Raw genomic sequence first — 24,886 nt, 5'->3', positions numbered from 1 at the left:
TCCGGTTTGGCCAATGTTCATGGCAGAAGGGCATTGCTGGCACACGATGGCATATATCAAGTTTTTTTTCTCCTACTGATAATAGCTCACCCCTCCTTCGAAATGGAAAAGTACCAGGTTTAAGATGGATTTCATTATCAGGTGAATGGTCACATGTCACTGTAAGACCCCCGGTCTCCATTCCCCATGGGCTGGCCCACACGTACACAGGGAGGCTTTCAAGTAACTAAGGCCGTTTACAACTGATTGTTTCGGGAGCTCCCTTAATGGCCTCCACTTACTATGTTTTTCAACAATGATACAGGTTTATATCTTATTCTCCTAACTCCAGATATAGAAATAACACATGCAAACAAACAGGATGAACACACTTAGTAGATTACAAGCTTTCTAAAGACACCATACAAGGGGTATTTAGCGTAAAGTATATTCTAGTTATGTCATATTCATAAGCATATTTCCATAAAGCATATGGAGTGCAACGTCACAGGGGGCTCCAGCCGGTTTGGTTTTGTATTGGAACCCCTAGGTATTGAACCCGGCCCTGGTTGCTGCCGACTCCGCCTGGCAAGAAAAGCAGAAAAATGACAATAGGTTCCAAGGCCACTGAGAGTGTAATGTGCAAACTGACCAATTGTTTCTGGGAGGCGACAAACGAAGCCCCTGGAGCCTGACCCATAGGGATAATGGAGCCAAGGGAAATTCTTCACAGTGCTGACTGCTCACTGGGGATGATCCGTCTGCACTGACAAGGTTTCAATCCCAGGGGAAAATTTGATCTATTCAGATCATTACACTGCAAGAGCCAATGCCTGCCTAGCCCACAGTGAGTGACCCCTGGAGCTCCCAAGAGAGCCAAGGGAAGGGAACGCGGAGGTGCCAGGACACGACATTCTGTTCTGGTGCCTAAGACATCTAGGGTACTCCTGGATAGTGACCAACTCTCACTAACACTTGCTGTGACGTTCCCAACTGGCTCATAACCAATCCTGCATCATTCGGGGGGCAAAGCACCTTTACAACAGTGATGAGACCCAGCTAGAAATGACTGTTTCACAGGCTGGTACTGGAACAGAGCAGAGGACCTCTTACCGTCTTGGTGCTGGTGGTGGGGACAGCAGACATGGATAGATCGGATGTCTGAGATTTCGTGCTGGACGTTCGGAATTCCTTGATCCATCTCCTGTACTCCTCTCTCACCTGGAGAATGAAGGACATTGTCACTGCACTATGTAACTAACTCTGAGAAGATCAAAAATGGCTGGTGAAGGTGAAGGTGCTGGGTGGGCGCTGATGGGCCGTGGGCATTACCTGGCGATTGAGGAGACAGTGCACCAGGAAGATGAAGGCTCCCTGCAGGCTGTTGACAATAGTGAATAAATACGCCATGACCGTGGCTGCTGGGCCGACTTGAAGGAGACCAAGGCTCCATGTGCAGCCCAGAATGAAGAGCTGGGCGATGGCTTTAAAGGTCAGTAACCTGGATAAAGGCAGATGGAGAGATCCCGTTACAATAAATCTATGGAGAGCAATTGGGTCAGGAGGATCTGGGCAGAGTGGGGTGGAGCTACCGGCCCTGGCTTTCCTGTGTGGGACAGGGTTACTGTCAATGCAAACACTATGTGAATTCGTTCCAATGGATCCTAGATATGCTGTTCCCCTCCTGCAATCCCTCACACTCTCCCAGTGCCAAGCATCTTCCAAACCAAGGCATCTGACCCTCCAGTATTATTTTGTTGCCATCTCACCTGTGGTCTCTGAGGGTGGACACATCTGCATTGAGGGAGGAGAGTCTGTTTCTCAGGATCCACAGGGTCAGGGCAAAAAACGTTATATTTATCTGTGGGAAGAGTGGGAAATATTTCCTGTAAAACATCCCATCCGGGGCCGGTGACTCAAGCTGAGGCAGAGAACGATCCCAGGGGAACGAGCCAAACACTGCACAACCGGGGACTCTACATTTCCGGTGGGAATCATCCCCTCTCCTGTAATATCCCCTGGCAGCTCTCGGCCCCCCCATGCATGGAGCTGACAGCACAGCCAGGGCTGAGATGGATCAATGGGATCACAGAGGCCAGATGCTGCTCAGAGTTAAATATGGAGCCTCTCCAGTGGAGTCAGGAGTTATTTTGGGTTTACACTGGTAACTGAGAGCAGGATTTGGTTCAGAGATTCCAGATCCTGACTCTAGAATACTTCCTGCCACCTTCAGGCTGTAACAATTTCCCCTCCCCGCAACTTCCCCAGGGGGTATGGAGGAATATTTAGGGACATTTGTTTCCCTCCCTACAAAAAACACTGCAGAGTGCAGCCTTCTCCCTTCCTCGTTCCTTGGGTCATTAACTAGAGTAGACCAAACTCTTCTGTCTTCACTTGGGAAAACTCCTACTGACGTCCATGGGAGCTGTGCCTGAGTAAAGGCTGTAGGCCTGGGGATACAGCACAGGGACTAATCCCGGGACTGACCACAGCAGATGAGCCAGGTGGGACCTAACTGGGACTTTCCTTGTGTTTTATGGGCCACGTTCTCCTCCCTGCTTCACTGAAATCAATGGGGTGGCAGAGGTGAGAGGAGAATGGGGCCCTGTGGTTCTGGGAGGTACCCACCAGGATTATGGCACAGACTGGACCCAGGAAGCTCCAACGAAAGCCTCTCTCCAGGCTGAGCCAGCAGCTAGCGGGAGGGAGGAAGAAGAAGGTGACGTTAATGGGATTACTGCCCTTTTTCAGCCCCGGGGGCAGAGAGGGGGTGTCACAGGGCAGTTGGCTCTCAAAAGCGAGATGGATCTCAGCCTGCCTGTGACATGGCCGACTCTCTTGTGGGCAGCAGATAAACAGCCCTCCCCATGTACCTCAGCATCTCCTGCTTTCAGACACCACTTCCTCTTCCACCTCCTCAATGACCCGTTCTGGTGGATGGGCGCAGTATTGCTGGGGGGCCAGACATGCAGCGGATGGACATTGGCCTCGCTGCACGGAAGGAAGTGGAGCTGCCCTGATTTACACCAGCTGAGGATCTGGCCTGGGGTGTCTAGAACACGCCACGCCCTGTTTTAGTGAGTCGCTCACTTTAGAGAGGGGATCCTCAGGGATCTGCACACAGGAAGAAGGTGCATTTGTTTCCTGCCCACCAGCCCCACAAACCCAGCCTGGGAGCTGGGAGTCGAGCTGGGATCTTTCTGGCTTGTTCTTCCGCATCATCAGTGGGGTGAGGAGTGTAGATGTCTGACAGGTGGGCAACTCAACTACAGCGCTCGGGGCAGCTTAGTGTCCCTGGGGATGGGAAGGGTCCCGGGGGACATTCAGCTCCCAGGCAGGGTGAGCCAGGAAATCTAGGTTCAAGTCAGACCTGGGGTGAGCCGGACAAGCGCATGGAAGCCACATCCCAGCTCCTCTTCGGGATGGGCGCTGCACGTACTGTTTGGAAGTTCTGTAGCCGTCAGGATTCACCGCTGCAGAAATCGCCACCACCAGGGCTGGGAATCCGTAGCCGAACGGGTACATGAATCTCCTCTTGAACCGGCTGGCGCTGGTGTAATTCACGACCTTCAGGTTCCTGACGGTGAGGAAGAGGTGCAGCCCCTCCAGCAACATCCAGCTGAAGCAGGCCAGGAAGAGGTAGTGTAGGAGGCCAGCAATGACAGCACACACCACGTGTGGGAGACAGAGAGCCCAGGGACACTGCGGTGGGGAAGGGAAATGCTGAGTATGGGGGAGACCTGCCAGGGGGGTCACACCGGGATTCTTGTTAGCAGAGCTCTCCAGTTATAGCGCTCCGTGACCCAGAGACAGCAGGTTCCTCGGTCTATGGAGGCTCCTGCGGGTGCACATTGCTGATGCAGGAAGGGAGCAGAGATTAGTGGTTAGAGCAGGGGAGCAGGGCTCAGGGAATCCAGGTTCTGTTCCCAGCCCTGCCACAGAGTCCCTGGGTGACCATTGGCAAGTCACATAGGAGAGAAATCGAGGCACAGGGAGAATGTGAAATAGGGATAGAACTGGCTGAATTCCAGGGGTTGGGGACACTCAGACCACTGTGCCCAGTGTGAGGGGGCTTAATGGGGTGGGAAAATCCCCCCCTGGGAATCCCCCCTGTGTCCTGCACAGCCTAGAATCCAGGGAGCACAAAGGGGTTCAAACCACATACCCCAGCCCTGCTGGAGGAACAGAACAGGGGAGAATCAGGTTGTACCTGACTACCGGTGCGTGTCACTGGGGTGAGGAAGAGCAGGTCGGCCAGGAAGAGGCAGAGGCAGAGCTGCAGGTGGAGGGAGGTGCTGACGTTGCGGATGGAGCGGCACAGGAGGAAGGTGAGGATGGTGAGGAAGAGGCACAGCAGGGAGAGGGTCAGTCCCACGTAGGTGATGATGGTCAGTGGGTAACTCTCCTGTAACACAGCAAAGGGACAATCACCAGTGACCTCAGCCCAGCCCCCTGGGTTCTGACTCAGCCTTTTCCCCAGCAAAGCCTCCAGTCACTCCAGGGAGAGCTTTGCCCACGGCTGAGTGCGGAGCTCAGGGTCCAGCCCTGTGATCCGAGTCTCACGGTGAGATACCGTCACTGTGGTGGGAGCCATTAGGACGGCGAAGCTGGAGAGATGGTCACAGCTGCAGGTGGTGTGAGTGCTGTTCGTGTGCACGGCGGTGCAGCCGTCCGGAGACCAGCTGCCCTTCTCAGCCTCTACTTTCCAGTAGACGCAGAGAGCCTCTTCCTCCTCTTTTTTGGCCTGGAAATACAACAGAATCATCCTCGTGGGACCACGGAACGTCATTTCTGTTATCACAAGTCTATAGCAAACCTGAGGCCACCTACAGCTCCATGGCTCTCCCCACGCAGCCCCCAGTGCCCACTGGGGCCATCCCGGTGACAGTAGAGAGAGAACGGAGATCCCGCTGCTCCAAAATCACAGGCCCTGCTTTTGGAGCACAAGCGAAATAAACCCTTGCTAGCTGTTAGCACTATAAGGAACATGGCACATGGCTGAGCAGTTCTGACTGCATCCAGCAGAGGGCAGTGCTCTGTGCACACATACACATATGCACCCTAACCACTTCATTACCGTATCAAAGTGTTTCATGCTGATTCCCTGAACCCCAATTTTTACAGAAAGCGGCTTTCCAGTTATTCCGGCTCAGGGGTGAGCTAGGCGGAGCTGTTACCCTTGAGCACTTTGCACAGCCATGTGTCATGGTGTGACCCCCCGGTAACCTCCTCCCGGAAAATAGGCCCAACGAGTCAGGAATAAGGAGGCCTCCTCTTCTCAGGACCATCGATAGCCAGAAAGGCAGCACAGTCCAAATGCCCGGCAGGAGATGGTGCCTTCTATAGGCCCCTCTGGAGCCACAGATATGGAGCAAAGTGAGAGGCTCTTCCTTCATGCACCTGTCTGTGGCGCAGGGTGAAATTTGCGGGTCTGGAGAGGTGAATGGGTCTCCCGTCTCCGACGGCCCCACTCACCACCCTGGAGTTGAGATGACTCTTCTCCAGCTTCCCACCAGCCGGTAGATTTCCCTCGCTGAGACGTCTCGCACTGATGATGGAGTCCAGGGTGGAGTAGGAAATAAAAGCAGCAGCCCCCAAACCTGCTGGGAGAGGAGATGATCCCTCGTTAGGGAGCTGGGGTCTCTATGGCAAAGAAGGAGCCGGCCGGGTGCCCAGGGGTCACAGTGAGTCTGTGGCAGATCTGGGAATGGAACCCAGGATCCTGGCCACAACTCTTAAGGTTTAACCACTGGACTGTGCTACCTCCTCCCTCGGTGCTGGAGGATTCGGGGCCCTGAATATGGCAGCTGAGGGTACACGTTACCTTGGTCCCCACATCTCCATATGGGGGTCTAGCTAGACTAGGGCGTCCCTGCCCTTTCCATTCTCTGGGCCCACTTTATACCAGAGACCCTCTCATTAGCCGTCTCCCCTCTGCGCCCCAACTCCTCACTGCTCGGGGCTCAAGCTGTGGGACAGGCAGGAACGAAGGTGTCAGCTCCATGGCCACAGCCTGAGAACCACTGGCTCAGCCAGCAAGGAGCCCTCCAGGGCTAGAGACAGAGGCCAGGGCCCGGCCTGGGGATCCATGGGGAGGAAGGGAGGAACGGGGGAACCCAGACTGGGGTTCAGTGCCCAGGAACCGCTCTGTGCAGTGGTTTGGGCCCTTGGTGTCTCCATCCCCAGGATGGTACCTTGTGTGGCTGCCCCGGTGACTGTATCACAGTGCACGACCATCGTCTCCTCGTGAGCTCTCAGCATGAAGACCTCACTGTCCCGGCTGCAGTTCCCTGTGACGAGCCGTGTCTGGACAGCTGTAGGGGGTGGGGGTGAGGAATGACAGAGCCCCTCGCTGTGAAACCCCTTCCCTGGGAATCTGTCCATTCTGGGCCAGATCCACCCCCGTCCCACTCCACTTGGAGCCGGGGGGCTTCAGGGCACTTTGCACTGTGGGAAGGGGAAGTTTGGAGCCCCCCCCAGTTCCACTGATCACCCCCCGTATCCCCTCCCCCCATTCTGTCTCTGTCTCCCTGTGGATGCTGCGTCCCCAGAAGGGGGAGTAGTGGGGGAGGTCCTGGCTCAGCATGGCAGCCCCTCTTGGTGGAATACCAAATATTACATTTAAAGCCTTCTTGGGCATTGCTGTTGCTCCTGGGGGCACTGGCGGGGCTGGGTTATATTTCCTGGTGCAGGGGCAGTGCTGGTCTGTGTCTGTACTGAACACAGGCTCACATCCACAATGGTATATAGGCTCCAACTTCCAGTGGATTTGGGGCACAGTGTGTAACCCCATATCTCACGGCAGCCAGCAGGTGGCGCCAAGAGCCACACGTCCCCCCTCACCCAGAGACTCTGTCGTCACATTCTGTGTTGTCCTCTCTGGAGACCGGAGCGCAGTGGCCAGCGTGGCCAGTTCCACGCTCTGCAGCAGGACCGTCACGGCTGACCCCACCTCCCACTTGTCTCCGCCATCCCAGAGGGAGGTGCTGTTCAGGAGGGCACTGAAACGGAGAGTCACGTTCTGGGGACAGGAAAGGAAAAGCCCTGGGAGCGAAGAGTCCAGGGGTTCAGGTGCCACGTCCCGTGTGTTCCCAGGGGTCATCAGGCATCACAGCCTCTCCCAGTTCAGGGGGCTGCAGTGCTCTCAGAGTGGGAGCCCTTTACAAAGGGGGTCCACTGAGGCTGACTCGGGGCCCCACTGGGACCTGAAGCCAACTGGGGCTAGAACCCTTTGTCCTTCCTTCTTCACTCCCGCTCCCCTGTTCCTCCATTACAGATGCCAAGGAACAACATTGTCACAAGCCCACGGCTGCCTAAGCTGTCTCTATGCTGCATCCGGCAGCTGCTCAGAAATGTCTGGCAGGGCAGGGACAGAGCCCAGATCCTGCTGCCTGAAAAACTCAGGTCACTGACAGATGAGCTGAAGGAGAATCCCCATTAACTGTTAGCAGTATAGCACCTCTGTTCTGAACACTAGAGGGCGCATGTGGGTGGACAAACAGAAACGTGCACTCACACCGCTACAGGGCATGTGCACACAGACACAGACAAACACCACTAGAGGGTGCACGCCCGCTTCCCACAGCAGTGGAGGGCACAGATCTTGTCTGAAGAGTATCTACATGTCTCCCTCCCCCACAACCCAGTGAGACTCCTAACCCAGCACAGCAGCACACAGGGTCTGGGGCACACGCAGGGGCACTAGTCTGCAGGGCACATTTAGGAGGTGGAGCCTCTTACCTCCAGTGATAACTCCGTATTCCCATCTCCGAACGTGGACATCAAAATGTCTAATGTCGAATTAAAGAAAGAGCAAAAACTGCTGCTTCTGCTGCTCCACTTTCCCTGCAGAGAGACCCAGGGCAGAGGGTGAGTTCTGCAGGCGCTGAAGGGCGACCGACATTGGTGTTTGCTTTATGCAGGGGCCTGATCCTGACACCCCTCATGGAGTGAATAAAGCTTTTATATCAGACGTGTCCAGGACATGTACGATGGTGCTGTTGCCACAGCGCGAGGTTCATGTGGCGAAAGGGAACAGTTTCTAGTAACAGCTGGAATAGATCAAGGCTTGGGACTAAGCCCCTTTTTGTTCACGTCGGTGCTGGAGGCATTGACAGAAAGCAGACAGAGAGGAGTCCCTGGGAACCTGCTTTTAATAATAATTAATAGAGATATCCCATCTCCTAGAACTGGAAGGGACTTTGAAAGGTCATTAAGTTCAGTCCCCTGCCTTCACTAGCAGGACCAAGTACTGATTTTGCTCCAGATCCCCAAGTGGCCCCCTTAAGGATTGGTCTCACAATCCTGGGCTTAGCAGGCCAATGCTCAAACCACTGAGCTATCCCTCCCCCCATTTTTGCAGATGACGTAGTGCTCGTGGGGGGAGAGGAAAGAGGAAATGAAGGAAGATGCAGGGAGACATGGAGATGCATATTGGAAAGAAACGGCATGAAAATCAGCAGAAGAAATCAGAGTATATGGTCTGTAGATTCAATGCTCTCCTCAGGAAGACAATGGGCGTGTAAGTCTGGGACCAGCGACTAGCAAAGCTACAGAAGTTTTAGAAGTTTTGATATCAATTTGCAAACCCCTAGAAGATGATAAGGTGATAAGTAACAGTCAGCATGGATTTGTCAAGAACAAATCCTGTCAAATCAACCCGACAGCTTTCCTTGGCAGGGAAACAAGCCTTGTGGATGGGGGGGAAGTAGTAGACGTGGTATATCTTGACGTTAGTGAGGCTTTGACACTGTCTCACGTGACCTCATAAACAAACTAGGGAAATACAACCTATATGGAGCCACTCTAAGGTAGGTGCATAACTAGTTGGAAAACCATTCGCAGAGAGTAGTTATCAGTGGTTCACAGTCAAGCTGGAAGGGGATATCGAGTGGGGTCCCGCAGAGATCAGTGCTGGGTCTGGTTCTGTTCAATATCGTCATCAATGATTTAGATAATGGCATAGAGAGGACACTCAAAGTTTGCGGACGATACCAAGCTGGGAGGGTTAGCAAGTGCTTTGGAGGATCAGATTAAAATTCAAAATGATCTGGACAAACTGGAGAAATGGTCTGAAGTAAATAGGATGAAGTTCAATAAGGACAAATGCAAAGTTCTCCACTTAGGAAGGAACAATCAGTTGCACACGTACAAACTGGGAGATGACTGCCTAGGAAGGAGTACTGCGGAAAGGGATCTGGGGTCATAATGGATCACAAGCTCAATACGAGTCAACAGTGTAATGCTGTTGCAAAAAAAACAAACCTCATTCTGGGATGTATTTGCACAGTAGTTCTCCAACGTTTCTAGTGGTGACCCCTTCCACATAGGAAGCCGCTGAGTGCAACCCCCTTATAAATTAAAAACACTTTTTTTTAGATTTAACACCATTATAAATGCTGGAGTCAAAGCGGGGTTTGGGGTGGAGACTGACAGCTCGCGACCCCCCATGTAATCCCCTCATGACCTCCTGAGGGGTCCCAACCCCCGGTTTGAGAACCCCTGTATTAGCAGGAGCGTTGTAAGCAAGACACGAGAAGTAATTCTTCCGCTTTACTAGAAGGATGAGGAGGATCGAGTCCCAGCGATGAAAGGAACAAACACAGAATTGCCCTGATCTTGGATGAGGTTTACAGGGGTCACCGTAATACCAACAGCAAAGGTTTTTGTCTGGGAATTTCCATATTGGTGGTACAAAACACAGGGCAAAATCCCCGACAAATGAATGATGGGTTCGAACGTACCTGCAGAGAGAAATTCCTGCACGTTTCTTTGATTCCCTCGAACTCAGCGCTGGAGTTAATGCTGGGGACTTGGAGCGATGGGAAGAGAGGAGCAGACGTTAGCGCTTTCATATCAGATTTTCATCTCAACTCACTCCTGCCTGGGGGAAAATCCCCTTCTCTTCCCCACCCCGATGGCTGCTCTCTGTCCACATGCCAGTCCTACGCTGCCAATAGTTTAACATGCGGCTGCTACAAAACTCCCTCCCTTCCTCCCTGTCTCACTCTGTCTCTCTCTCCCCTCCATTTACACTCCGCATAGCCTGTCCCTCCTGCTCCTGTCACCAAGGCTTCTAGACGTGTTTCCATCTATTCTGCAGAGAGACCAGCTGGGTACAGATGCCTCTGCCCGCTGGGGAGAACCCACCTTTACACGTGCCTTAGCCCCACTGCACTGCCGGCTGGGAGCCACCCGAGGGAAGCGCCACCTTATCCCCGTCTGGCACCCAAACTCCCTCCCAGAGCCTGTATCGCGCACCCCTCCCGCACCCCAACCCCATCCCTGAGCCAGCACCCTGCACCCCCCAGCGCCCCAACCCCTATGCCAGCCCTGAGCCCCCTTCCAGCACCCAAACCCCCTCCCGGAGCCTGAACCCCACACCCCCACCTGCACCCCAACCACCTTCCCCACGCTCACCCCGTAGCTTGCACCCTCTCTCACACCACAACCCCCTGCCTCAGCCTGGGGAAAGTGAGTGTGGGTGGGAGAGAGCAAGCGATGGAGGGAGAGGGATGCAGTGGGTGCTGCGGGGCTTCAGAGAAGGGGCGGGGAAGGGTGTTTGGGTTTGTGTGATTAGATAGTTGGCAACCCTAGGGAAGAGACACCTGGCCCCTGGCAGCCCTGCTCACCCACTCCCCGGCCTGGCTCTGGTGCAGATAAGTGTAATTCTGGCCTGGCCCTGGAGTGACCCCTGCTCCGCTCCCAGAGCCAGACATGGGCACGCTGGTGGCTGTGGCTCTGAGACAGGGCCGGCTCCAGGCACCAGCCCACCAAGTATATGCTTGGGGCGGTGCCTGGAGGGGGGCGGCGCGGCGGGGCACTCCGGCCCAAGAGCTGGCCCATGACTGGGCTCGCCGCCCTCCCCGCGGCGCTGGAGGGGGTGGGGGGGCGGCGGGTGGCTTTTTTGCCTAGGACGGCAAAAAAGCCAGAGCTGGCCCTGCTCTGAGACAACCGGGAACACCCCAGTGGATACACAGGCTGGGCTGTGGGGAGGTCAGGGCCTTGAAGCTGAGCCCTCCCTGGCTAGGGTTGAGACCTAGAGGGACCCTGTCCATGGGAGGCAGGGGGGCTGGCTCACCATCCCAGACCAGTTCTCAGTTCACTGTCCCCTTGGGCAAGACCTCTGCCTGTGTAACCCCAGACCCTGCTTAGCCCCCCCAGCTGTCCCCTCCGTCCGCCCCACGGCAGGACCCACCTTCGCACATGGTTGAGTTCCTGGTGGAGGGGACGTAGCCGGCCCGGCACTTACACCAGTAGCTTCCGTAGGTGTTGATACACGTGGCCTTGGGGCTGCAGAGACCTGGGGTCTTGCGGCACTCGTCGATGTCTGAGAGGGGAAAGGGGGGAGGAGGGTGTCACACACAGCACGGGTGAGGGCACACGGGGGGTGAATGACCATGGAGATCCTGGGTAAGCTCAGTGGCCGTGCATTAACAGCATCGCCAACGCCAAGCAATTAATAAAAGCCCCAAACCCTGAGCCAGGCTGCAAAAAAGTGACAAAATTGGCTTTGTTTTGTTTGACTCTGGTTTGGGAGCTGTCAGTCACCCCAGCGTAATGTTTGGCAGTTTTCCCTCTGCCATGTGGACCAGGCCCTAATTTTGATTTTAGCCAAAAGCGGAATCACGTGACTCTGGGAGGTGGGGCTTTAAGGAAACGCCACACATTAACAACACTGCAGAAAAGCCAGAAACATCATGCCTTTGACATGACTATTTCCAACTCCCGTTGTACCTGTGCAGATCTGAGACGGATCCTTTTGACTCTTCCCAAATCCCCAACCGCATCTACATGTAATTCCCTGGCATGTTGATGCAGGTCCCGTGGGGCTCACAGATTGTGGCGTTTTGCTGGCACTCGTCAATGTCTGCAAGGAGAGAGAAAGCGCTAGGTCAGGCTGATCTAGGAGCTGTACCTTGGGCACTGGGGTGACGCTGCTGGGGGATAATCCAGGCGTCCGACATGCACCGTGTGCTGGGGAATGGGGCTGGTTAGAGCCAGGAGTTCAGTGACTGGGTCAGCGAACGGGAGCGAGTTGGCTATTGTCCGGAATGAGCCGCTCCAGCTGGGAAGGGAAAAGCAGCCCTGCCAGGACACGCGCCTGCTGCTTGCTAAAGCTACCAAGCGGATCTGGCGATGCCCAGTGCCGCAATATGAGTGCAGATGGCTGTTGCGGAGTGTGGGGGAGTCAGGGCCCTGCACCCCTCTTCCCGAGATTCACTGCGACTCTCAACCAGCCAGTAAAGCAGAAGGTTTATTNCCCCCCCCCCCGGGGTCTGTGCCCCACTCACCTTGGCTTCGGTAGAGTTGTCATCATCCGGCAGCCGGGGGCAGGTGAGCTCTGGGGATGGAAAGGAAGGAGGAGAGAGAGATGGGTGGGGGAAATGCGGGGTCTGGCTGGGCAGGTGCATGCACCAGAGCCAGGCACATAGAGCAGGACTCATTCCCTCCAGCAGGGGGCAGCAGCAGCCCCCCCTCACTCTCCCCGGCAGGGACACACCCAGCCCATGTCAGTGATATGGGTCTAATTGATCCTCTCCCAGCAAGGGGAGCAGTGACCCCCACACACACACACACACTCAGCCCCACACATGTGCCCAGCCCCTTCTCCCCATCCTCTGCCCACAAGCCGATCTCTGTGAAAGGAACCCTCCCCCCTCCCCGTCCTAGGGGACTGAGCCGCAGTGGGGTGGGGCGGGGGCTGTGGAATCATCCCAGCTGTATCTCCCCTCAACCATCTCCCCCCAGCTGTGCGTGGTTCTGGTGTGTGTTGGGGGTGGGGGATGAATCCAGCAGGGAGCCCCGGGCTGGCTCCACAGTGGCCTCTAGTGGCCACTAGACACAGACTGCGCCCCCTGCTGCCATCTTCCCAGGGCAGAGAATCCAGCCGTGCAGCAGGAATACAGGCACTGCTGGGGTGGGGGTGATGCCCGGTCCCTGGCTGCCCTGCTCACCCCCTCCTCAGCCTGGCCCCTGCTCCGCTCCCAGAGCCAGACCTGGGCACGCTGGTGGCTGTGGCTCTGAGGCAACCAGAAACACCCCAGTGGACTGACAGGCTGGGCTGGGGGGAGGCTGAGCCGCTCCGGGCCAGGGCTGAGACCCAGAGGGACCCCGTGCATGGGGGGCAGATGCACCGTCCCAGACCAGTTCCCAGCTCACTGCTCCCTTGGGCAGGACCCCAGGCCTTGCCAAGACCCCCCAGGTGTCCCCTCCATGCCCCCCGCGGCAGGACCCACCTTGGCACAGGGTCCTGTTCCTGTCGGAGGGGACGTATCCGGCCCGGCACTCACACCAGTAGCTCCCGTAGGTGTTGTTACACGTGGCATTGGGGCCACAGATATCTGGGGTCTTGTTGCACTCGTCGATGTCTGAGAGGGGAAAGCAGGGGGGGTGTCACACACAGCACGGCTGGGGGCTCACGGGGGGTGAATGACTATGGAGGCACCTTCCACCGATAGCAGGGGGCGTGGGCTGTCGGTCAGTCTGTCTGCTCCATCTAACCCCCCTCCCCATTCTATTCTCCTTTCTTCGCTGCTATTTGCAGTGCCCCAATCCCTGCAGCGCAACCCCTCCCCCACCCCCCAGATTGGGGGGTCCAACCTTTTCCAGACCAGGGCCCTGCAATCCCCTCCCTGCACCAGCCCTGACAGAGCGGGGTTCAGGCGGGGGCCCGATCAGCCAGTTAAGCTGCAAAGGGGAAGTGACTTAGGCTGCGTAGGAGGGGACAGGTGGGGCTTCTATACAGCCCAAGGGCTGGGCCCAGTGGTGGGGCCTGAGGCGAGGGGGCTAGGAAGCCCTGAGTGGGGCTAGGAGCCCCGGAGGAAGGGTTTCACTAGCAGGCAGAGGAGAGAGGGGTCTGACTTTGAAAGGCTCCCCCAGAATGGGGATCACAGCGTGATCTGGCCGGACGGCCGAGACACGGAGCAGCCGCGACTCCGGGAGCTGCAATGGTGGAAGAGAAGAAAGGGGGCGCTAAACTGGAGCTATTTGTCAGAAGGGCAGCGTTACAGACCCGTTTGGGATACACCCAGCCCCGTCCCTCCCATGGAGCACTAGGAGAAGGGTGGGTGGGCTGCGCCCAGGGGAGTGCAGGGGAATCGGGTGCTCTCCCTTTAATCTAGTTTCTTTGCTCTCTGGTTGCGCTCACGGGGGTCTATGGCAGAAGCCTGCAGACCCCCACATGCGGCCAGGCCCTGCACGGCTGGTAAATGGATTGTTTGGAAGCCAGCTGGATCCAGGGGATCCCCCTACTCCTAACACTGCGCAGTGAGCAGCGGCCCGACAACGTCCATTCCCGGACCCTGCTGTGACCCCCAGGCCCAGGGCCCCGCAGGGCGAATCCATCGAGCCCTCGGACGGATGATGCCAGCTCGACACTCGCTGCCGATCCGGCCTGTGGAAGCCGAAACCGGAAGAGACCCGCCCAGCCTGACCCCCAGCATAGCCCCAGCCGGAGTCGCCACCCAGCGGTTCACCAATCCGGCCCCAAACGCAGGGGACTTTACTGCCCTCGCTGCCTCCTGGGGCCTTTCACCGCTGTGGAGAGTCTGATCTGACAGACGGGCCCCCCCTGCCCGGGCACAGAGAGCCCTGCCATGATCTAGCCAAACGCTGGAGGGCCGTGCACCCGCCAGGCTGCCAACACGGGTAGCGCCAGCTGCCGGGCAAAGGGGAATACTTGGGGGATGTCGGGGCTCCATGGTGCAGCGGGGTCACTCACCCCATGCAGGGAGTGGGGTTTTCTACCTAGGGACCCGGCTTGTACGTGCAGAGACGCACTCGTTCCGGCCAGCCCCTGAGGAGCCTGCAGTCCTGTCTGGGGCAATGAGAGCTGGAGAAGCAGAGCTGGGACGAAAACCCCTTGAAGTCAGTGGTGCTGCACCAATTGACACCACTGGGGCTCTGGCCCCCGCTTTGTGACCATTTCACATACAGCAGCACTGAGTTGGTGGTGACGCATGGGGGATGGGCACATCGTCAGTCATTCCCGCGGGTTGGGGGAAGCGGTTCAGCCGCTGCAGAAATGGCCGTGACTGATTCTCCCGGAAATCCCAGCCAGGAACAAGTGCTGAAATTCGGCATTCGCCTGCTTATTAACCCAACATTTCAGCCGTCCAATCAGGAAGCAGAGAAGGACCATGGGACTCAGGCAACCAATTGTACAACATCAGTGTCAAGTTTTTGGAGCCAACAGTTTGCCAATAAAATCACAGACATTTATCCACCCAAACAGTCGAAGGGTCGGCTGGTGAACGAGGAGGCTTGGATCAGCATGCAGAGCTGTTCTGCTGATTCCCTCTGGCGTTCAGATCAGCAGTGGCCTATCAGTCACCATCCCTGGGGACAGATGGGTGGTGGACCTTCCTGAGGACGTAGGGGCAGGGCCACAGAAGAAAGCTAAGCTCTCCCCGATATTTATCCATAACGCTTTTGCTTCTCACAGAAATCCTTGTGGCTAAAATCCCCTTGGCCTGGACATCAGCAAAGAAGTCAATCAGCGGGGAGAGTCAAGAGCACTCACGGGTCCTTCCCTTGGGCCGTGCTCCAGCAGCTCTTTCTCAGACTCCCCTTCTCTCTCTTTCCCGTGACAGCGTTTTGCTATTTCCCACTATGCCCCTTCCCCTCGGTCGTTATTTGCATAAAGGTAGCACCCAGCGCGCTGCACACACACTGCCATAAAGCGCTTCTAGTCTAAATAGACAAGAGGTGGGAGAGTAAACTGAGGCAGGGAAGTGCCCAAGGACACCCAGCAGTAACAGAGCTGGGACTAGAACCCAAGTCTCCGTCTCACACCCAACCTGCTAGACCTGTCTCTTTCACCTTGTATCTTTCATAGAAGGCCAAGAATGTGTCTTCCCTGCCTCACCAGGCAGATTTTACCCTCTGCTCCCCCTCAGTGAGAGGAGCTTTGTGTCTCCTGGCTCGCGGCCGGGAGTGCATCAGGGCTGGAAAAAATCCCTTGTTCCTTTGGCAGGAAACTCAACTTTTTGCTCCATTGTTAAACCTCTTGGAAGGCAATGGGCCTACGCCATGTCTGTGAGGGGGCTTGTATGGGCCAGCCTCTAGCGAAGGCCACTGAGCCACGGAAGAAGGAGAGAGCAAGTTTGTCCTGCTCTAGTGGCTGGTTCCCATAACAGCCTGCTACAATGACTAGCTAACTGGTTCTTTTGTGATGCCAGCTCCTTCCCCTGCCTTAGCAGCTGCTGAGGGTTCGGTTAATGGGGTTCCAGAAACTAATGGGCTTGTTGAGCCCAAGCTGTATTAAAGATTGTCCAACACAGAGTCCTCGGCTCCGTCTCAGCCCAGTTTGCTTTGCAAAGACCTGACCTGCCCCCACCTCAAAGCTCTGCTACGAAAGAGCATCTTGGGCTCTGATTGCAGCTGCAGGTTTGGGGGGATGTTGCAGCTTCTAATGACGTCCCCAATGCCCTACGCTCGTGCCTCGGTGGAATTAGCAGCATGGCAAGAGAAATGGCGACGTTCAGTCCCTGGGCTCAGTTTCCAGTTTGTAAGACAGGCTGGGAGTCAGAACAGACACTTTGCCCGGGTGTGGCGCAGAGAAAGAGCGAGACCTCAGGGCAACCTGGTTAGTTTCACCCTCCAGGCAGGCGGGTTAGTGTCAGAGATCCTGGGTAAGCTCAGTGGCCGTGCATTAACAGCATCGCCAACGCCAACCAATCAATAAAAGCCCCGAACCGTGAGCCAGGCTGCAAAAAAGTCACGAGATTGGTTTAAAAATCATGAGATTTTTCTTTTTAACAATCCATTTTGGCTTCGTTTTGGTTGACTCTGGTTTGGGAGCTGTCGGTCACCCCAGCATAATGTTTGGCAGTTTTTCCTCCGTCACTTGGGCCAGGCCCTAATTTTGATTTTAGGCAAAAGCGGAATCACATGACTCCGGGAGGTGAGGCTTTAAGGCAACACCAGACGTTAGCAACACTGCAGACAAGCCAGAAACATCATGCCTTTCCCACGACTCTTTCCAGCTCCCAATGTACCTGTGCAGATCTTAGACGGATCCTTTTGACTCTTCCCAAATCCCCAACTGCATTTACACATGTAATTCCCTGGTATGTTGATGCAGTTCCCGTGGGGCTCACAGATTGTGGTGTTTCGCTGGCACTCATCAATGTCTGCAAGGAGAGAGAAAGCGCTAGGTCAGGCTGATTTAGGAGCTGTACCTTGGGCACTGGGGTGACGCTGCTGGGGGATAATCCAGGCGTCCGACATGCCCCGTGCTCTGGGGAGATGGGGCTGGTTAGAGCCAGGAGTTCAGTTACTGGGTCAGTGAACGGGAGCAAGTTGGCTATTGTCTGGAATGAGCCGCTCCAGCTGGGAAGGGAAAAGCAGCCCTGTCAGGACACGCACCTGCTGCTTGCTAAAGCTATCAAGCAGATCTGGCGATGCCCAGTGCCGCAATATCTGTGCAGACGGCAATGCCTGAATGAGCCGCCTGCCCCGGAAGGGACAAATGGGGAGCTGCTTTGGAGGAAGGGGATAGAAAATAACATGAGGGCTAGTCTAACGCCTGGATATCAGTCAATGGGGTGACCTCCTCTGCAACCCATGAGCTGCCCTGGGCAGCCCCTTGCACACAGGACAGTGCAGAACCAGAGGGGTTCAGAGACAGGCAATGAGAATGATCAGGGGTCTGGAAAAACCCTCTACAGAGAGAGACTGAAAAGACTGGGACTGAACATAAGAGTGAACATAAGCGGGGATGTGATAAAGAGTCTATAAATGACTGAGGGGGATAGAGAAGGGAGATGGGGAGCTTCTGTTCTCCCCATCTCATAACACAAGAGCAAGGGCCAGTCAGGGAAGTGAGAAGAGGGAAATTCGAAACTGAGCCCAGGAAAGGCTGTTTCACGCAATGTGCGATTAGCCTGTGGAACTCCCCACCACAGGAGTCACTGAGGCCAAGAATTTAGCAAGATTCCAGGAGCGACTGGACATTCCTACGGATGATGAGAACAGCCAGAGTGATCATAGTTAAAGGGCACAAACGTTTGGGAAGAGAGAGAAAACCTCCTGCTGTGGGGCTTCAGCCCAGCTGAGTATTAGAGACCAGGAAGTGAGGGCAGATTATCCCCCGGCTGCCACTGCACGGCTCTTCCACCGTCCTCTGCAGCATCTGGCTCTGGCCCGTTGGAGCCGGGATACCAGGCTAGATGGGCCCCAGCTCTGATCCCGTCTGTGCTGTGGAAGTGCCAGCGTGACTTGTGTCTCAGCCTGGCCGGGGCCACGGCTTTGCCTCTTCAGAGGCTGAGCTGCTCCCGGGGCCGACTGACCCTGTAAGAACCGACCGGCTGCATCCTGCCAAGTGCTGCCTCTTCCACCCCTCGACCCTGCGACACTCGCGGGTTCTCCCGACAGCACCAAGGCGGCTCCGTGTTTCCAGCACCTGCTTTATTCCGGAAACGACGTACAATCGGGTTCCGCCCCCGAAGGCTTCCAAGAGTCCATGTGGGATGGGAACGGAGCTTCCAGCGTCCTTATCCGTCCAGTCCTGGTTCCATTGGGATGTTTATAGCGGGTAGCGCTGCAGCTGGGGCCCCGTGGTGCCAGGCGCTGTACACACATCCAGCCACAGCACAGCCGCAGCTCCAAAGCGCTTTCCCCAGCTCCGACGCTCTGTCTGCTGGAGAAGGGGCGCCAAGCGCTGGGTTCTCGGTGGTGCGGCCAGAGCTCTCCCCTCCCTCGGGCACACGGGTGTCCTGCAGCTTCCAAACTCGCTCTGAGTTGCAGGGAGCTCTGAGATTGGGTGTCTCTAGGGGCTTAAGTCCATGGGGAATTGACGGGAACAGCTCCTGTGGAATCGCTCCCCATCCGGACACTCTGGTCTGGAATAATCAGTGCGCTTCCAAAGAGAACAGCGATCGCCATCAATTCCCCCGGGGGCAAGCCCTAGGGATTCTCCGCACGGCTCCCGATACCAGCTATCCCCGGCCAATCCCCGGGGCGCTGGCTGAGATACCTGCGGTGCTGATTTCTTCCTGTGCCTAGACCCGCCCCAGGACACTGGCTGGGGTTATCCCACGCGGCCGGGGGCTGGGCGCAGGAACGGCTGGGCGAGGTCTCTGCCAGGGGAAGCGTTTGAACCAATGGGCTCTTGAGTTCTCCCAGTTCGACGGGCCCGGTGCTCTGCCCCCCCAAACGGGGGTGTAAAGGGCGGTTTCCATGGGAACGGCGGGTAGGACTTGATACAAGCTCTAACTACCGGCTGAACGTCGCAAACAAGGGCCTGGAGCGCCCCGGCCCCTTCTCCGGTCAGGCCACCCTGGCTGCCTATGGGGGCATAATGGCCCCCTGGGGAAACACCCTCCCATCCAGGGGGCTTTGTCAGTGTGGGGCTGGAAAAGGCTCTGCTCCCAGCCCTAAGGGAGGGGGCAGATTAGGGGCATGGCCGGTGTGCCCTGCGCTGGGGCTATTCCCTGCTCCCCAGGGCCCATAGGGGGCAGAGCGCACTGTGCTGTATGTGGACCGTACACGAGGCCCCTTCCCAGGCTGGGGGCACTAGCAGCCTGGATTCTGTGTGCTGGGGACAGCGAGGGCCCCACCCATCTCCCCGGCGCCTCCCTGCAAACCTAGGGGTTTATTCCCAATCCAAACACCGAGGCAGGGGAGATCCTGGCCCCACGCGCTGGGGCAGCAGTTCAGGGTCACGGCTGATCACAGCCCTGGTGAGTGGATCCGGTGCCTTTGCTGCAGCCGGCAGCAGCCTCTGGTGCAGCACCAGGCCTGGAATGAGCATTTGTGTGTGCGGGGGGGAGTCTCAGCAGGTGGGGGTCGGGGAGAGCTCACCCTGGCAGGTGTTCTCACTCGCGTGCATGAACTTGGCTTTCCCAGAGCTGGACTCGATGCAGCTGCTGGAGTAATTCCCAGGCGCATTGGTGCAGTTTCCGTGGGGTCCGCAGTCTGCCGGGTTCGGGCCCTGACACTCGTCAATATCTGCAGCACAAGAGGGGATGTTCTGTACAGTCCTGGCAGGGAGACGTTCCCGTATCACCCACCTGTACTGAGCTGGGTAATGGGACCCAGGTGATCAGGCCCCTGGGAGCTTAACAATCACAGGCCTGATTGTCAGCTACACTCAGGCCACACTAGGCTGTTCTAGCAGCGGGACGGCCACTCGAGAATATGGTGTATTGAAAACTGTGTTAGCATCACAAGTTCTCACTTTACTTCTGCAAGGGGGTTTCCTGGACCTGCTTGCGGAGTAGGGGGCTCGGGTGACAAGCATGTGATCTGGGGTTTTCAGCCGTGTGTCTGCCGAAGAGCCCAGCCTAGAGCAAAGTGGGGTTAGTTGTGCCCGTCTGCATTCAGGAGCAGCCTGCTTTGTCTCTCTATGTTTGGGGTCCTCATGTGCTGGGGTTTTGGATTCAAAGAAATAACCCTATGTTGAGCTGCAGCCTGCCAGCGAGAGGTTGTGATGCTTTGTTTCTAACTGTGTGTGTGTGTGTGTGTGTGTGTGTGTGTGTGTGTGTGTGTGTGTGTCACGTCACAGTGTGCCATGAACATAACAGAGGGAAGGGGACCTTCCGACCCCAGAACAGCCACTGTGGCCTCTATGGGCCAAGCCCCAATGGGGCCAAGATTTGGGGAGATCTAGGAGTCCATGTGTGAAGCTGAGTTGCCCAAGAGGTGGGAACACGGGGACTTGGCAGAAATCCCCCTCAGGTTCCAATCACAGAGGAACACACAGGCATTGCCAGCCTGGGTCAGCCCCAGGGCCCATCTACCCCGGTATCCCGTCTGCGACGGGTGCTACAGAGGAAGGTGTAAGAGTCCCGCAGCAGGAGCCGGGGGATAATCTGCCCCCGTGAAGGTCCCCTCCTGGTCTCTAATAGTTGGAGGGCGGCTGAAGCTCTGAAATGGGAGCTTTTCCCTCCCTCCCAGAATTATTGTCCATTAACTAGCACAGCTCCAGGCATTGTCACTCCCCATAGAAACAGCCAGTCCCTCTTTAAAACTCGACACATTCACAGCTTCCAGGCCGCGGTAGCAGGGCGTTCCAGAGGCTACTGCTGCCCCGGGTGGAGGAGTATTTCCCTGTGTCTGTTTTGAATTTGCCCCTTTTCAATTCAATTCACTCCACACACTGCCCCTTGCTCACTGGCCTTTCTAAAGCTCGTGATTTTCTAAGCGAATCTGATATTTTTTAGTGCCTGGGATTGTCATCAGGAGCTCAGCCATGCACTTGAGACCCACTAGAGCCGACTTAAGCGCATAGCTGGGCAGGGCTGGAGCCAAGCATGTGCTTTGCTAACTCGGGGGGCTCAGGGAGCACAGACAGGGACCAGCACAAAGTGATTTAGCAGCTGGTATTGCCGGCATTGCTAAAACCCAGTGACTGTGTAACCACATCCCAGCACGAGATTCCCCTGCCTGGCGCATGATACGATGGTTTGACGGATGGGGAATGTTTTGTCTGAAGCATCAGGAGAAAGGCACAAGGGGGGTAACAAACATAGGGTTACCATATTTCCACAAACAAAAAAGAGGACACTGGGGGGGGAAGCCCCGCCCTAGCCCCGCCCCACCCCATCCACTCCCTCCCACTTCCCACCCCCTGACTGCTCCTCTCAGAACCCCAACCCCCCCTGCTTCTTGTCCCCTGACTGCCCCCTGCTGAGAACCCCCTACCCTAACTGACCCCCCAGGACCCTACCTGTCCCCTGACTGCCCTGACCCTTATCCACTCGCATGGGTGGCAGGGTTGTAGAAATTTTGGTGGTGCCCAGAACCCCCCACCCCACCTGCCTAAGGCTCTGGGAGGGGGGTTGGGTGGGGGGAGGAGGTCTGGGGTGCAGGTCCTGGGCTGGGGATTACGGTGCAGGAGGGGTGCAGGTTCTGGGATAGAGTTTGGGTGCTGGGTGCAGGCTCCGGGCTGGGGCAGGGGGTGGGTGTGCAGGAGGGGGTGAGAGGTGCAGGCTCTGGGATGGAGTTTGGGGGTGAGAGGCGGTGCAAAGGGAGGGTGTGCAGGCTTTGGGAGGAAGTTTGAGGGCAGGAGGGGGTGTGTGGGAAGGGGGGAGGGGGATTGGGAGGGAGTTTGGGGATAGGAGGGGATGCAGGGGTGAGGGCTGTGGGTCTGGGGATGAGGGGTTCATGATGCAGGAGGGGGCTCAGGGCTGGGGCAGAGGATTAGGGTGTGGGGGGCTGGGGATGAGGGGTTTGGGGTGTTGGAGAGGCTCGGGGCTAGGGTGGAAGGGCAGGGTAAGGGCAGCCTGTCTTCCCATTAGTGGATGGGGGCACTAGGACCCGGGGGCAGCAGACAGCAGTTGCTGCTGGCTCTGGCAGTACACGGAGACAAGGGAGAGGCAGACAGGGAGGGGGGACCCACGGAGGGGGAGATGCGCAGAGGGGGTGGCAGGTGGAGGCTGGGGACCCATCCAACGCTCCCCCGCTCCCTGACTGCCCCCCCCCCACTCCTCTTACCATTCTGGCTCCACGTGGGTCGGTTTGTGTGTTACACAGGACTACAGAGAGAGGGAGGGGGGAGCAGGGGAGGGCTCTGGCTGCTGGAGGCCAATGGGAGTGGGTCAATCGGCCTAGCCGCCCAATCAGCAGCCACACTCTGCATGGAAGGGAGGGAGGGAGGCGAGGGAGAAAACCTCCCCGGACATTTTAACCTTGTTACCAATTCCTCCCCGACGGCTATTTAGAGACGCAATAGCCGGACATGTCCGGGGAAATACGGAGGGATGGTAACCCTAAACAAACATGTTGTGAAACACACAAGCTGGGACGTCAGTTGTTTATCCTGGATGGTTTGTCTCAGTCTGTAACTGTCGGGGTCCATTGCCAGAGGCAGACGTGTGGCCGTGTCCCTGTGGCATCTCTGGGCGCTGGCACCGGGCTGCATTGGCGATAAACCTGGCTGAGCGCCTTCACCACTGATCTGATTCTGGGCTGTCTGGGCACTTCGATGGAGGTCTGCCGGGCTGGCGACCCTCCCAGAGCCGGGACAGCACACGGAGCCGACGAATGCCAACCCCATGTCCCCGCCCCAGACTGCTGGAACTCGGGGTGCCTCAGGGAAGCCTGGGGCTGGGCTGGCAATGCCAGTCACAGCACATGGCCCCTCACAGCACAGCCCACGCAGGGAACTTCGGGGAGTGGGAGGGTCCCTCGAACTAGCAGCTGCGCCCCCTAGAGGCCAGAGGAGAGGATGGCTGCCCGCCCCCAGCGGAAACTCAAGCAATAGGGCACGGGGGCGAATTCAAGAACGCTTTAGCACAGTTCCCAGAGCCGTTCTCGGGGCCACTTCCCAGGCTCAGCGGGGCACTAGCTGCTCAGATGCTGCGTGCTGGGGCCAGCGAGGGTCCCCGCCCCTCTCCGCAGCGCATCTCTGCAGCACGAGGAGTTTGCTCCGTGGGTCTGTTTCTAACCCCGAGGGTTTATTCCCTGTCCAAGAGCCGGGCACAGGGGTGAGTCCGGCCCCATGGTCTGAGGGAGCAGGTGAGGGTCACGGCTCATCACAGCCTCGGGCCACCGCCAAAGCCGGCAGCAGCTCCGGTGCAGCGCCCGGCCTGGAATGAGCATTTGTGTGTGCGAGGGGGGGTCTCAGCAGGTGGGGGCCAGGGGAGAGCTCACCCTGGCAGGTGCTCTCATTTGCGTGCGTGAAGTTGGCTTTCCCAGAGCTGAGCTCATAGCCAGCGATGCAGTGGCAGTAGTAACTCCCAGCCGTATTGTTGCAGTGTGTGTTGCGTCCGCAGACTGGTGGGCTCGGCCCCAGACACTCGTTAATATCTGTAATGCAAGAGGGGACGCTCTGTACAGTCCTGGAAAGGAGATGTTCCTGTATCACCCCCCAGCCCCCGCACTGAGCTGGGTGACGGGACCCAGGCGACTGGGGCCCTGGGCAGTTAGTGATTAAGGGCCTGATCCTCAGTTACCCATTTCTGCTGCTGGAATGTTGGAAACAGCCCCCCCCCCACGAGCCTCCTGTCCCAGGTACGGGGGGTTCAGCCCCACAAACGCCAGATCCCCCATGTGAGGGGAGGGGGGGAGACGTCCCCCTGGGGCTTCAGGCTCCCTGTGTGTTGGGTGTGTGTGTGTGTGACAAGCTGCCTCCCTGTGCCCCCTCCCTCCTTGTATCCCTGCGGGCTGGGGGGTGGGAAGTATAGCGAGGGCTGCTCCATTCTGCTCCCGTGGGGCCCCTCTGGCGCAGGACACCCAGGGGCTGACTAGGGCCCAGGCTGGGCCCCAGACGGGTCAGTGTGATGGGCCCCCCCACCCTGTGCCCAATCCATAGAGCCCAACGCTCCTGGCTCCTGCTGCAGCCACTCCTGCTGCTCACTCTGGAGGCCCCGGTTCGATCCCCAGGAGGGCGGCGCTCACCCGTGCTGCTGCCCCCCCCATTCCCCAGCCGGGCTGAGCCCCCCCAACAGGCCCTGCAGTCAGTGGAGTTGGCTGCTCCGGCCCATAATGCCCTGCTCTGTCCCAGCCCCCCCCGGACAACGTGGGAGCCCCGTTACCGTCACAGATCTCCGTTGTGTCATTGAAGAAGCGATTCCCATGTGACTGGTATCCATCCAGGCAGGTGCAGTGGGTGTTGTTCACACACTTGGCGTTTGCTGGGCATAGCACATGGCTGTTGCAGTCCTCAGTGGTACCTGCAGGGGCGGGAACAGCTGGGCAGGGTCAGCCAGTGCAGAGCGGCTCTCTCCCCCCCACACACACACACACACTGGGATCGACTCCTTTCACATGCCCCATTCACTGATTGTCGTCCCTGGGCGCCTGGCAAACAGCTCCGATGCCATCCACCGCCTGGCAACAAGGTGCCCTCGGCTGCACAGGGGCCTTGGCTCCCCGGGGAGCCCCCGGCACAGACAGGCAGAGCCGCCGGAGCCGGGCGTCGCTTCAAGTGAAACGTTTTCCATCTCAGCCGATTTTTCTC

The 24,886-nt window shown here is 57.3% G+C and overlaps 2 protein-coding genes across 2 annotated transcripts in view; both read right to left on the bottom strand.

The window, feature by feature from the left end:
• LOC117888488 (adhesion G protein-coupled receptor E3-like) overlaps window positions 1-24,886 on the bottom strand; it is a 255,697-nt gene that overhangs the window by 49,822 nt on the left and 180,989 nt on the right. The window contains 5 exon segments of the mRNA XM_034791932.1: window positions 13,218-13,349; window positions 16,980-17,114; window positions 19,786-19,932; window positions 23,578-23,733; window positions 24,462-24,599. Coding sequence (XP_034647823.1) covers window positions 13,218-13,349; window positions 16,980-17,114; window positions 19,786-19,932; window positions 23,578-23,733; window positions 24,462-24,599 — 708 coding nt within the window.
• Window positions 1,040-12,109, bottom strand: LOC117888493 (adhesion G protein-coupled receptor E3-like). Its single transcript, XM_034791949.1, has 14 exons — window positions 11,716-12,109; window positions 11,177-11,308; window positions 9,723-9,790; window positions 7,720-7,824; window positions 6,823-7,000; window positions 6,174-6,293; window positions 5,380-5,582; window positions 4,553-4,723; window positions 4,190-4,384; window positions 3,419-3,681; window positions 2,608-2,674; window positions 1,749-1,840; window positions 1,312-1,480; window positions 1,040-1,200 (listed from the first exon to the last, which is right to left on the bottom strand). The coding sequence occupies exons 2-14, from the start codon at window positions 11,184-11,186 to the stop codon at window positions 1,054-1,056; spliced, it is 1,788 nt and encodes a 595-aa protein (XP_034647840.1). The 5' UTR covers window positions 11,187-11,308; window positions 11,716-12,109; the 3' UTR covers window positions 1,040-1,053.

The sequence above is a fragment of the Trachemys scripta genome, chromosome 16, assembly GCF_013100865.1.
Source record: "Trachemys scripta elegans isolate TJP31775 chromosome 16, CAS_Tse_1.0, whole genome shotgun sequence".
NCBI classification, from domain to species: Eukaryota; Metazoa; Chordata; order Testudines; family Emydidae; genus Trachemys; species Trachemys scripta.
The sequence above is the reverse complement of the archived record's forward strand: the minus strand, read 5'-3'. Positions and strand labels throughout refer to the sequence as shown.